The sequence below is a fragment of the Gracilinanus agilis genome, chromosome 2 (assembly GCF_016433145.1).
Source record: "Gracilinanus agilis isolate LMUSP501 chromosome 2, AgileGrace, whole genome shotgun sequence".
Classification (NCBI taxonomy): Eukaryota; Metazoa; Chordata; class Mammalia; order Didelphimorphia; family Didelphidae; genus Gracilinanus; species Gracilinanus agilis.
Window position 1 is genome coordinate 78,645,947 of NC_058131.1, and position 14,636 is coordinate 78,660,582.

The window sequence follows — 14,636 nt, forward strand, 5'->3', positions numbered from 1 at the left end:
AAACATTGAAGTACTATCTAAATAGGAATTGTTATTTTGATTATCACTGAGGACTATTAGTTTCAGAAGCTAAAAGTCCAATACTCTGAAAAATAGGTTTCCCTAACATGCCAGTATTCTGGGAGGGTTGGGAATACTGGGGGGAAAACAGACGAATTTGATGTACCAGAGAGAAAAATCATCTGTCAAAATGCAAATCAGCCAAGAAATGTAGCCAAAATGAGGCTTTTTTAACCTGTGGAGGGAGAACAAGGAGCCACCTTATACTCCAGCCAACAGAAGCACTTTGACTAGTTTCGTCAGCAAGGAGAAGAGCCAGCTTCCCTAGTTCGTTTTTATAAAGCCCAGGACGATTGAGCTGCACTATTTGTTCCCAGCTTCTCCTGAGTCTCCTGATACTTCTTGGAAAGACATGGCCCATAATGGCTTTGGGGTCTTCATCCTCATTATTATTTTACTGCTTGATCAAAGCCAGCCTGCCAAGCTAAAAGCCAGAAAACACAGCAAACGCAGAGTCAAAGGTAACCATTTTCCTTTTTATTAAGTGATTCATGAAATGAAAGTGTTGGGGAGGAACTTAGAACATAAACGTGCCATTGCTGACCTTCTCTTCTAAGATCCTTTCTCGTTCTAACATTCTATGTTCTAAGTTCTGATATCTGTAGCCTTGGTGTTTTGTTTTTTTTTTTTTTTTTACGATATATTTTGAAGGGGAAAAATTATCAAAGATCCAAGTGAAGGGGAGGGATCAAAATTCCTCCATATTTCTTTCTGTAATTCTAGAGCCTTTAGGGAATTATTAGGGAAAGGTGGTTCTTATGTTTTCTTGTCAATTTTCCTTCATTAGTAATTGATCCAGAATTGAATATTTTATGAATGAGAGAAACAAAGGACAAGAATAGAGCCAGTAGCCACACAAGACACTGTATAAATGTTGATGTGCCAAGAAGCAGTCACTTATGTTTTTCTTTCCATAATTATAATATATGTTATAGATACTATATTAATTTTATTAATTATATTATTGTAATCAGATTATATTTAATATATAATATATGTCCTCAGTTCGCTATCTTTGTAACTATTAGCTTAGCCTTGAATGTCTATAAGTTTTTCTAGATCATTTCATATTTCCTAGTACATTTTCCTAAAGTCTAATTCCAACTTCTCCTGGTGAGAGAATGTAAGAAGGAGGCTGGAGGGGAAAGGAAGGGAAGGAAAAGAAAGAATGTAGAGAGCAATGGATGATGTGGCAAGTTTATATAACCACCATTTTGTCCTTCTTAAAAGACCTTTGCAAAATGGTGCTGCAGCTGCTGCTAATGTCTGAGGCCAGCCAATGAGGATGAACATTACTGTATATGTTGATCAATTTTTGTGTCTATTTGTCCTGTCTCTATGTGTGACCAAGATAGATAACTTATCGTGGCTACATCTCAAGGTTCAGTCTTCACTGCTCAAATGATTTTTTTTTTGCAGTCTCTTAACATTAGACTGAAGAAAACAAGACCCCTGAGTGGGATTTCTTTGGGACAGGGACCTTAATCATCTGATACAGAAGGAGGTTCTCTGAGAAGTCAGAGAGGTGGAAAATGCCAATGCCTAAGACTCAGTTTGGGGAACCAGGTTGCTAGAATTCTAGGTATATCCTAACACAGTATGAATTCCTAGATCAGAGTTTGAAAGGTCTTTGGATTATACAACACAACATAACGAGAGACTGAGTGGAAACAAACCTTCAGTGGGAGAAAGAAGACTGCTTCAAGTCCTGTCTTTGCTCCTCATTAGCTCTGTGATCTTGGGCAAATTACATCTCTCTAAACCTCAGTTCCCTCACCTATAAAGTGAAGAGTCTCTAAAGATCCCTTTCAGCTCAGTCTATAAGATTACATCAGAATTGGAAGAAGAGATAGTAGAATTGGAAGGGACCTTAGATTACATAGAAAATGAGAATTGGAAAGAAACTTGGAATAAGAACACAGAATGTCAGAGGTAGAAGGGACATTAGAGAGCACTGAGCTTAATGGTATCATTTTACAGATGGAGTATGTAAGACTTGGAGAGTTGAAGGGACGTGCCCAATATAAGCCATCAGTTCATGCCAGAGCACTGATTTGCACTTGAGTTGGCTAATCCTCTGTTCAATATTCTTTGCTTTATGTTAGGTTGCCTCTATTGGTTCAAATTCCTGATATTTCTGATATAATGGGACAAGCACTGGATTTGGAGCTAGGAAACCAAGATTCCAATTTCAGCTCTATCCCTTATGAGCTCCATAATGCTGGACAAGTCTCTTCTTCTATCTGAGCCTCAAATTACTCATATCTAAGATATAAGGTATATCAATACTAGCTTCCATTTCTCTAGCACTTTGTAGTTTGCAAAGAAATGAGACCATTGTGAATACAAGAATTGTTATTCTCATTTTACAGATAGATAAATTAAGATTCTGATAGAGAAAGGGATTTATCTAGACTTACCCAGTTAACTTAGGACATTAAAATCTAGCTGTCCTGATGTTAATCTTAAGAATCATTTTTTACAACAAAGAGTACTACAAGTACCCATGAGTCTTACCGAGAAGTCTAAATAACAGGCACTGAGTAGGACAAAGATCAGTAATGTTTTTTACCATTGAATGTTATACAATAGAGCTAAAAAATACATATTTTGTATTTCATAGATCTAAATCTTATTTCTAAAAGAGACCTTAGAAATCGTCTAGTCTTATTTCTTCATTTTACATATGGTAAAACTCTGGCACAGAGAAGGTAAGGGATGTGACCTTCAAATAAATGTGAGGGGCAAGACTGAAGTCTCAAACCCAAGTTCTCCGATTTTAAATCCAGAAGTCTCTCCACTATGACACATTGCCTCTGAACTGGCTGAATTCTCTAATGCTTTTACTTCATTCCTTATCACATTGTGAAGAACTTTGTAATCTGGTCTCAGCATCTTAGAAACCAAAGATACTCATACCTTACTCAAAAACTCTAGTGGCTTGTTGTTGCCTCTAGAATCAAATATAAGCTTCTTTATGGAACTTCTTTTATAGCCCTTCACGACCTGGCCCCAGACCATCTTTCCAGGCTGATTGGACATTGCTCTTCATCCCACATGATGTGTTGCAGCCAAAGTGATGTTCCTTCTGCTCCTTACACAGGACAATCTATGCCTTTGCGCTAGACCTCCCCCATACCTGGAAAGCACTCACTCCTCTTTTCTGCCTCATAGACTCCCTCTCTTCCTTCAAGATGCACCTCAAGCACCTCCTTTTAGAATAAGCCAATCCCTTACACCACTCATGTCTTCCTTTTCTTATATTAAACTTTTTCGCTTTTATTTTTTATTCATGCTATACATATCTACACATAGACATCTCTATGTACATACATATATCTATGTAAATCAATATTTATGAATCTATGTAAAACCAGATGATCATATGTAAGTATAAATTTGTTACATATAAAAATATAATGAATGTACAATATAATATACATAAAATATGTAATGTGATTTATGCATAAAATATAATGTATATATAATACATCATATAATAAAAATATAATGAACATACTGTGTATATATAAACATACCCTTGTTCTTAGGCAGTAGGGATTGCTTCATTCATTGTATTTGAATTCACAGGACCAAGCACAAAAGGGAACAGCTCAGTGGTAGAGTGGATATAGTGCTAAATTTGGGAGTCAGAAAGATCTGAATACGTCTGGACTCAGACAGCTGACTAACTGTCACCCTAAGTAAATTATTTAGGGAATGATGATAGCACTTAACCACCGAAGGTTGTTGTAAGGAAAAAGTGAGCTGACATTTGTAAAGCACTTGGCATCCTTTCCTTTCCTTTCCTTTCCTTTCCTTTCCTTTCCTTTCCTTTCCTTTCCTTTCCTTTCCTTTCCTTTCCTTTCCTTTCCTTTCCTTTCCTTTCCTTTCCTTTTTTCTTTTCTTTTCTTTTCTTTTCTTTTCTTTTCTTATCTTTCCTTTTCTTTTCTCTCCTTTTCTTTTCTTTTTTTTTTTTGTGTGTGTATCAGACACCATGTTTGTTGGAAAGGAGGGAGACTGTCCCTGCCTTGATCCCCTTTAACACTGAGAAACCCACTTAGCAGGGATGAGGGAAAAGAGAGCAAGTCACAATGTCTTGGCTCTATGAGGGGAAGTGGTCAAAATGAACAGGTGGAAAAGCAGAAAGCTTACAGAGATACACACAACTTTGCTCCTCTAATAACCTCAGACGTGGATGTATTCATGGCTGTGATTCTTCTGTCCAAAGCTCAAAATAAACACCAACTATTAAAAATTGTTGGTTGAACACCAGTAATGCTCCCACTGCCTATTTTTAAATGTTGTTGTGATGAAAACAATTCATAAACCTTAAATCACTGCAGAAATGTGAGTTAATAGTGTTATTATTATCGGTCATGCTCATGACGAAAGAGGTAGATTAGCCCCAGCTGGGCTGTGAACTCTCTGACAATCAGGACGTGGCATAATATTCTGCACACAGTGGGTGTTTAATAATTATTGTAATGTGTTATTTTTATATGTAACAAATTTTTACTTACATATGATCATCTGGTTTTATATAGATTCATAAATATTGATTTACATAGATATATGTATGTACATAGAGATGTCTATGTGTAGATATGTATAGCATGAATAAAAAATCTCACTCCAAAACCTGTTGTAGGTCATGAGTAATCCGCTCAGTAAAGGATATTGTACTCCAACACTAGTAATAAAAAAATGATAACAACAATAGACTGCAGTTGAATGGTGTTTTAACAAGCAACTCAGTATGGCACAAAAAGCACAAGGTTTAATCAGAGAACTTGGTTTGAATCTCACTTCTGCTGTTTACTAGCTATCTGGTCTTGAGCAAATAATTTCTTTTCTCTGTCCCTCTGTTTCTTCTTCTATAAAAAGAGAAGGTTGAACTAAATGATTTCTTTGATCATTTCCATCTCTAAATCATTTACTATAAGGATTACAAAGTACTCTTCATACATTATCATCATTTATTCTTCATGACCATCCTATTGGGTAGATAGTGCAAATACATGTACTTTTTACAAAGAAGGAAACTAAGGATCGCAGAGAAGAAGGGACTTCCCTAAAGCAACTATGAGATAGCCCTCTGAGATAGATATATTTTTTTTAACATTTATTAATATTCATTTTTAACATGGTTACATGATTCATGCTCCTCCTTTCCCCTTCATCCCCCCCCCACGCCTCCCCTACCCATGGCCAATGCGCATTTCCACTAGTTTTGTCATGTGTCCTTGATCAAGACCAATTTCCAAATTGTTGGTGGTTGCATTGGTGTGGTGGTTTCGAGTCCACACCCCCAATCATGTCCACCCCGACCCATGCGATCAAGCAGTTGTTTTTCTTATGAGATAGATATTTTTATTTCCATTTTAAAGAGAAAAAACACTGAGATTTAGTAAGGGAACATGACTGCCCAAATCACACAGCATTGCCTCGTTTAAGTCCTTCAAAGAAACTTCTCATGATCATTTGCTTGTGGGTCATATGAATCAAGGTATTTTCCTTTGTGACTGCCTGTTGGCATCTTTTTTTCAGCAAACTGCTTCTCAACATTCTTTTATATTGATGTCTTATATCTTTCTCATGTACACAAAAGAAAAGGATGGTGACCTAAAGACACAGGTGGAGAAGCTCTGGAGAGAAGTAAATGCCTTGAAGGAAATGCAAGCCCTGCAGACAGGTAAGCATGCGTGCCATGGGCACCTTCTTGCTGAAAGGTAGAAGACATCACTGGAGATCTGCGATCAAAGGATCACAGAATGTCAGAGCTAGAGGGAACCTCAGAAATGAATGAGTTTCATTGGCTTCATTTTACAGAACTGTCATCTTTTTCTCCTTTGAATCCCCAAGGTTTAGCATAGTTCCTGGCACATAATAGGGACTTAAGGAGTGTTTATTAACTTAAATCACTGACTACAAAAGACCAAACTATAGCCAAAAGAAGTGACTTTCTGTAGGACACATGGAGAGTTAAAGAGAACTCAGATTCAAACTTAAATCTTTTGATTTCAAATCTAGTGATTCTCCCACTGTACTACAGTGAATGAGGAGAAGGGAGAACAGAGCCTCCAAAACCTGAATTTCTACAAAATTCAACACCAAGGATAAATAAGTCTTAAAAGCAAATAGAGCAGGTTCACAATTAAGGGGGGAATGGATATGCATGGAGATAGTTCCTCCAATGTGCCAGGCACCGAATGTACTAAGCACTTTACAATTATTTTCTCATTTGATCCTTGCAACAATCCTACAAGGTAAGAACTATTATTACACCCATTTTACAGTTGAAGAAACTGAGGTGAAGTGATATGCTCAGTTCCACAGCTAGTAAGAATCTGAGGTTACATTCTAACTCAAGTCTTCTTGACTCCACCAGCTACCTTTGCTGATGACCACACAGAGCACTTTGTGCTTTACAAATAGCCTTCTTCACAGCAGTCTTATCAGATAATAAATGTAAGAATTATTATTAGCATTTTCTAAATGAGGGAAATAAAGCTTAGAAGAGGGGATCTGGGGTTCAAATCCATGTCTTATGTCTCCAAATGCAGAGTTCTTTCCATTGCTTGTGTCCAAAGATCCCTGGTCAAGCCAGAATTTCTTTGATATTTCTCTGCAGGGAATTAACTGCAAATTAAGAGGTTTTTTAAAAAAAATTACAATCGGTTTTTCCTCTACTTCAGGGTCTGACTTCTGGCTTTGGCTCTGTGGCCCACCAAATAATTCACTGGGTGTTCTGCTTTGGTGGGTGAGACCTCTGCCATCTGCTTAGTGTCTTACAGTTTATAAAACATGATCACATCCATTATCCCACTGGAGTCTCCTGCCAGATGCATGAATCAGGCAGAGCAGGTATTATTAGTCCCATTTGCCAAATGAGAAAAATGAGGCCTGGAGAAGGAAAGTGACTTAGCTCACGATTAATTAGTGTAATTGCTTGAACTGGAACCCAGGTGCCCTGGATCCTAAATGAGCATTATATCTACTATACTACATAATATTCAGGTTGATATTTTAAGGAATAGCTATTCAATTCAAAATAATGAAATAAGACAAATCATTTAATGAAAATTTTTTATAAACCTACTATGAGTATGGTGGTGTAGGGGTTATCATGGGCTCTTAAAGACTATACCCAAGAAACACAAGCTCTGATGGGCTTTTCCAAGATGGAAAGGCTTTGCGCTTGAGCCTGGCAACATATACTATATTTTTCATCCAAGAAATGAATGAATGAAAAGCATTTAGTAAGTGCTTTCTGTGTCCAAGGCACTGTGTTAAGTGTTGAGGATTTTAAGTATAAAAGCAGTACAGTCCCTTCTTTTAAAGAGCTTTTATTCAAATAGAGCACAGTTTCTTAACTTAGAGTCCATCAACTTATTTTAAAATATATTTTGATAACTATATTTTAATAATTTCTATTACAAATTTTAACAATTTCCATTACAAAGCTAAGTATTTTATGACTTTAAAATAATTTTTTTGAGGAGCCCATAGATTAGCCCATAGATATCTAGACTGTCAAAGAGGTCCATTACAAAAAAAAAGGTCAAGACCCCCACAAACACCCCTATTATTGAAGAATGCAACAAATATAAGGAAATAGCAGCCAGGGAAGAGTATATTTTGTCCTAGAGAGTCTCAGAGATGGTGAGTGGGCCATAAACCTGTCAATTACTATACCCTTTTTGAAAGCAATAACAATATTGAGTTGAATCCCATTCCTAGAGCAAGAGTTGGAAACTGAGGTTGGGAGAGGATGTGTATGCAACAAGGAAATCAGCAAGAAAATGGCCAGAATGACTGGATGAATGAGTTATGAAATTTGGGACTAACTAGATATAGCAGGCTAGGAGAGTACATGTTCACTCACTGAGAATTCCAAATTAAAACGGATTTCTGCTCTCAGGGCTTGGTTTCTGAAGATCCAATCCAGTCATATTAGAGGTATGACAGATGGCACAAAGATAACCAGCATAGATGTCTGGAGAGATGTGAAGCAGATCATCTGGCCAGGGACTGCTTAATACCTGGTCAACCCCAGGGCAGAGAGTTTCACCTTTAGAAAGTTGACCACTAGTGACAGTTTTTTTGGCCCTAGTAATTCGTGAAACCACCTACTAAGTTGTAACAGAGTTTGTGATATTCTTTGGTGGACTGTCACCTTCACAGATGAAATCACAGCTCTTTCTATGTACTTAAGAATGTGAAAAGCATTTTCTAATATTTTATAGTATACAAGGGTCAGAACTGCTTCCAAAATGAGGATTAATTGAAGAAACTGGGAGGAGGGGGGTATATTTTTCTTAATTGTGAGAAAAAACTTCCTAATATTCACAACATATGAATTACCTCAATGGTTAATATATTCTTCCCCTTTTTGGTCTTCAAGCCAAAGATGGATAATTACTTGTCAATGATGACTTAAGAGGGATTCTACTTCAGGTATCAACTGGTCATTTTCATTGAGAGTAGAGGTTCTTGCCTCTTTTAGTGTCTTTGGCCCCTTTGGTAGTCAGGGAGTTCTATGACCCCCTTCTCAGAATTATGTTTTAAAATAAATAAAATAGAATACATGAACTTTTAAAGGAAACCAATTACAGTGAAATACAGTTTCAAAATAAATTTTTTTAAAATAAGTTCAGACTCCAGATTAAGAATACCCCTATATTAGGTGATACCTGGAGTACCCCCTTAATTTGCCAACCCCTTTCTCTCCACAGTCTGCCTCCGAGGCGTGAAAGTACACAAAAAATGTTACCTGGCATCTGAGAGCTCCAAGTACTTCCACGAGGCAAATGAGGACTGCATTGCCAAAGGTGGGACGCTGGTCATTCCCAGGAACACTGATGAAATCAATGCCCTGAGAGACTATGGAAAAAAGAGCCTGCCAGGCATTAATGATTTTTGGCTGGGGATTAATGACATGGTTAATGAAGGCAAATTTGTTGATGTCAATGGTGTTGCCATTACCTTTCTCAACTGGGATCGTGCACAACCCAGTGGCGGAAAGAGAGAAAACTGTGCCCTGTTCTCCCAGGCAGCTCAGGGAAAGTGGAGCGATGAAGCCTGTAGGAGCAGTAAGAGATACATATGTGAATTCATCATTCCCTAGATGGCATCTCTTGAACACAAAGCTTCTAGGCAGAATGCAGTATTGACCCTTTTCATTGGTAGACGCTGCTCATCCACAAGATTCAGAAAGGCAAAAATGGAAACCATGCCATATTTGTGATTAGAACAAAATTGTTGATTTATCCAGTTGACCACATGTCATCTGCATGGTTGTGTGATCTTGTAAATATCTATCTTGCAATATTTACATCATTAAAAATCTTTCTATTGGAACTCACTTTTGTCAAATATTTCAGCTCCAGACTATGGGATAGTATTGAAAGAAAAATTGAAGTCAAAACCATTATAGTTATTATTTAATAAAAGAATAATTGACATTAAAGTTTCTGAAATCTACCAGTTGCCCGCAAAGTTTAGTCAAACTTCTTGAGCAAAAGCATGACAATTTGAGAAATAAGATTTCTAATTATTTAGGAGTAAGGAGAATGTGAGGAACCACCAGTTTCAGCAACTTAGAAGAAGTGTCTAGAACTTATCCATTCTGACTGAATCAAAGAAGGAGTAATGGCTTTGTAACTGGTAGACCTGAGTTTGAATTCTAGCATTAGTACTTATTTGGTTTATATCCTTGTCCAAGTCACAGTAGCAGTTTTAGCCTCAGTTCTTTCACTAGTAAAAAGAGGGCAGAAAAACTTGTACAATCTAACTCATAAAGTGGGAGAAGTTCTTTGTCACCTTAGAGTGATCTAGAAAATAAAGTATTATTAGTCACCAGTACTTGTCAGACATTCTTATCTAGCCATGTACCTTTTTAATTGAGAAAGCCTAGTTGAAAAGTATCATGTAGTGCCATCCATTTTATAGAAGAAACTGAGGTTCAGAGAAAGGAACTGACTTGTCCAAGATTATACAGATAACAGTAAGTGTTAAAGCTTTTGGTTTGAATTCTGGTCTCTTGACTCCAAGTTCATTGTATCTCAAGCTTAGACAATTTCCAAGTATTAACTATTAAGCTATTGAAGAACTAAATTATCTTTATTCCTAAATAAGAAATTTAAATTCTAGCTACCAGATTGCCAAGAAAAATCATTTTGATGGTCAAGGCATTGGAGCCTCAGTTTCTTCATTTATAATATGGAGATCCTTAGAGTTGTACCATCTCCCTCACAGGAGGGTCGAGGCTGGAAGACTGGGGACCTTCTTGTCAATTACTATTCCTTTAAATAACATAACAATTCCCCAATCCTCAACATTTTAAGTATGACAAAACATTTTCCTCAGAACAATCCTGTGATATAAAGAGCACAAACGTTATTACCTCAATTCTACAGCCGAGGCAACTGAGAACTAGAGAGAGGAAGTGATTTGCTGAATTAAATGACAGCATTAAAAACTTGGGTCCTAGGACTCCAACGTCATTGATGTCACTTACCAGGCAGCCTCCTTAACATATATCATTATGGTATTCAGGCCACAACCATCTAAGCAGGCTACAAATCCCACTGGAAAAGATGATAGTTATCAACCCTCTAGACAAAAATGCCTGTTTCCCTGGCATTTCTCAGGAAGCAGACAAGATCAATTGGTTGATCTATTTGACCACCTCACCAGTCATTCCCAGAATCCTTTCACCATGTCTCATTCAACACTTCTATCTATCCAGTGCAATAATCAAGGAAAACACAATGAATCACATGTAGGCAGAAAAGAGAGGAATAACCACCCTTTTATTAACACATTCTGAGGTGAATCAAGAATCTGTGGAATGAGGGAAAAAATCCATACCATGAATTTAGTTATCACTTTTTAATTTCCATGATACTTGAAGATTTACAAGTGCTTTATTGGGAGGTAGAGGATACAAAGAATTTTGTTCTAGGAAGGCACTTTTTAAATGTTGAATGGAATGATCATTTTGAAGATAGCAGAGTCAGAACGCAAATCTAGGTCTTCTAATTCCAAAGCCAATGTAATTTCCACTATACCATGAGGTGACATCAGGTGTGTTCTGATGAATGTTTAACAATTAGCTTCCAAGGTAGGAGGAGTATACACAGCACACCTTTAAGTTTAACCTGCATTTTAAAGATTTTTCTTTATCATTTTTTAAGTGAAGGGAATCAACAAAACAGTAAATCGAGACTGGATTATAATATTTGCTGATGTCTAAGGAGGATATGCTCCCTGTGAAAATTTAACAATTGTTTCTCCTAAGTCATACAAGCTGGTTCCAGTTTATCACTGGGTAAAAAAAGAGATAATAGGGCTCTTAGCTCTGAAAAGTGTTAGAATCTGAATTCTATAAGATCATAAAATAAGGACTCATGGGACCCAAAGGGGCATCAAATTCAATGCCCTCATTTAATAGGGAAACTGAGGTCCAGATTAATATTGTGACTTGTCTAAGGTTTTCAGATGGCCAGGATTAGAACCCAGGCCATTAGTCTCTAAATCTAATTCTCTTTTTCACTGTAATATGCAGCCTCTATTTGACTCTATATCTAAATGAATCTTCCTTTTGAATTCAAGACTCCCAATTCTGAATCCACAGCACATTTTTCTATACCATGTTTTGTTTCAAACAACTATCCTATATTTAATGGGAATGAGAGGAAAGGATACTTTCTCTCCTTTTCTGTTTCTCCTCTGTCCATTTGCCTATCTCTTCATCTGTCTCTCCATCTCCCTCTCTGCCTCTGTGTCTATCTATCTGTCTGGCTGTCTGTCTATCTGTCTGTCTATCTCTTTCTCTATCTATCCATCCACCCACCCATCCATCCATCCATCCATTTGTCTATCTGTCTATCTGTCTATCTATCTGTCTGTCTGTCTATCTCTTTCTCTATCTATCCATCCACCCACCCATTCATCCATCCATCCATTTGTCTATCTGTCTATCTGTCTATCTATCTGTCTGTCTGTCTATCTAAGTGTCTATCTCTCTATCCATCCACCCATTCATCTATCCATTTGTCTATCTGTCTATCTATCTTTCTACTGTCCATATTTTCCAGATATTCCATTCTTAAGGTTCATACTAGCCCATTAATCACGAAAGACTCAGAACTCATATGGATAAAAACTTGATTGAGAACTCTTTCTATGTAGTATTGAACATGACCAAACTCTGATGACTATCAAGCTGAGAGGGAACTTCAGAACACCTACTAAATTCCATTTCATGAACATTTTAAAGCCTCTATTGTGTTCAAAGTACTCTGATCTGATTTTATCATTGTACAAAAGCAAAAACTAAAGCTGGGAGGAAAAGGTTGCTGCTACAGATCACTCTGCATCAGAGTGTGGATTTGAACTTAGTTCTTTTGACTAGAGATTCAGTTTTTCTGCCTATACCCCATTGCCTTGAATAGTTTAAATTACTTTCACATTCATATTAAAAACTCTTTTTGCTCATCAAAGTTCCATTAAACACCAGAATCAATGATCTCACACTTCTGTCTCTGTTTGAACAGCATACTCAAACATTTGCCATCCAGCCTATATATCAGACAGTCCATCTGCTGTCCCTTTTTGCCATATGGATTATAGATCATAAATTTAGAATTGGAGGATACCTTTAAAATCTTCTAATCTAACCTCTCCATTTTACAGATGAGGACATGGAGGGACAGAGAGTTAAATGACTTGTCCAGTGTTACATGAGATGTAAGCAGGATCTAAGCTTAGATTTTCTTGACTCCAGATCTAGTGTACCACCCTTTATGCAACCCTGCCTCTATTGGGTTGCAAAAATTAGTTTCATGGGGGCAGCTGGGTAGCTCAGTGGATTGAGAGCCAGGCCTAGAGACGGGAGGTCCTAGGTTCAAATCTGACCTCAGACACTTTCCCAGCTGTGTGACCCTGAGCAAGTCACTTGACCCCCATTGCCTAGCCCTTACCACTCTTCTGCCTTGGAGCCAATAGACAGTATTGACTCTAAGGCTGAAGGTAAGGCTTTTTAAAAATAAATAAATAAATAAAGATTAGTTTCATATTGACATTTCACATTCCAATCTCTCAATGCTCATCACAAATCCATTGAACACCAGAAACAATGATCTCATTCATAGTCACAATTTTGATCTCTGAACAACCAGACACAAAAAGTTGCCATTTAGTCTACAGATCAAATAGTTCGTCTATTGTCCTTCATTTTTGCTTTATGGTTCATGATCCTTCCCTACAAGAGAGTGTTACTATTTCAACTTTGAACATATTCCTCAAATTGTTTAATGATTATGTTAAATAAATTAATCAAATTAATTAATAATTTAAAATAATCAACTTTGTTTCTATTTGAAAAATATAATAATTTTCCTTAGTCTATAGAAGCAGAGCAACCCGAAATACCTTATAGCACTTCAGTTAACCAGCACTTTCTCTCAACACATCATTCATGCTTTATTTTATATCAGTATGTTCTATAGACAATTGGCTCACCATGTCCTTTTCACAATTTGCTTAGAATTTATTTTCTTAGTTATAGGTCTTTCTGTTGTCTAATAAAGTCTGAATGCTTTTCATTCAAATACCCTTAGCCATGCTGATGTGGAAATTATGTTCTCTGCATTGTTGGACTATATTGGGGTGTTGAAATTTTCAGACTCCAATTTGAAACCAGGTCAGACTGGTAGGGTAGCCCTCCAGAAGAATAAAGCAATGGGGAATTGATGCCCCTGGGGAAAATTTTTTTAAATAGGTAACTAGAGGCAGCTAAATAATAGAGTAGATAAAAGTTCCAGACCTGGAGTTGGGAGGACCACGGTTCAAATCTGGCCTCAGATTTCTTGGCTGTGTGACCCTGGGAAAGTCACTCGACCCCCAGTTGCCTAGCCCTTGCCACTCTTCTGTTTTAGAATTGACAATAAGACAGAAGGTAAGGGTTTAGAAATAAAATGAAAATGAAAATGTAAAAACTATCACTTCTGAAGTGCTTTAAGATTTGTAAGACCCTTTCCCCTCAACATCCCTCGAGGGAGGTAGCTTGATTACAATCTCTATTTCACAACTGAGTAAATGAAGGTTCAAAGAGTTAAAATTATTCACTTAGTCATAAAAGCCACAAATTTTCAGAGCTGAGTTTCAAAACCAAGTTCAGAGTTCTTTCATGTATACTGTGTTGCTTATAAACACCATTGCAACAGAGATTGTTTTTCACTGGCAGTAATCAGGCCCCTTTTTGCAAATCCAACAATATCTATTGGACCCCTGGAAACCAATGAGCCACTTTCATTTATAATTATTGCTGTTATTGGTTCAGTATTTGTCAGTATTAAGGGATTTTGGTGGGGGGAAGACCTTGAACAATAGTTAAATCAAGGCAAATCCAGGAGGGAATAAAGAACCCCTAAGGTACACAGTTGAGAGAAAATAGCAGAAAGAAGCAAAGATTATGAGTCACTTCCACAAGAAGTTATGAAGACTGAGAAAGTGAATCACAAATATTAAAGAAATTCAAATGAAAATCTCTTTCAGGTTCCATATCA

General features: G+C 37.0%; 1 protein-coding gene across 2 annotated transcripts in view; it reads left to right on the forward strand.

The window, feature by feature from the left end:
• Positions 1-9,420, forward strand: part of CLEC3A (C-type lectin domain family 3 member A) — a 63,450-nt gene extending 54,030 nt beyond the window's left edge. Inside the window, exons 1-3 of one of the 2 annotated variants that reach the window (XM_044663255.1) lie at positions 251-521; positions 5,672-5,755; positions 8,799-9,420. In XM_044663255.1, coding sequence (XP_044519190.1) covers positions 413-521; positions 5,672-5,755; positions 8,799-9,190 — 585 coding nt within the window. In that variant the 5' untranslated portion in view covers positions 251-412 and the 3' untranslated portion in view covers positions 9,191-9,420. Of the gene's footprint in view, positions 1-250; positions 522-5,671; positions 5,756-8,798 lie in introns of those variants that run through there. The other variant, XM_044663256.1, reaches the window with a different exon arrangement.
• The last annotated feature ends 5,216 nt before the right edge of the window (positions 9,421-14,636 follow it).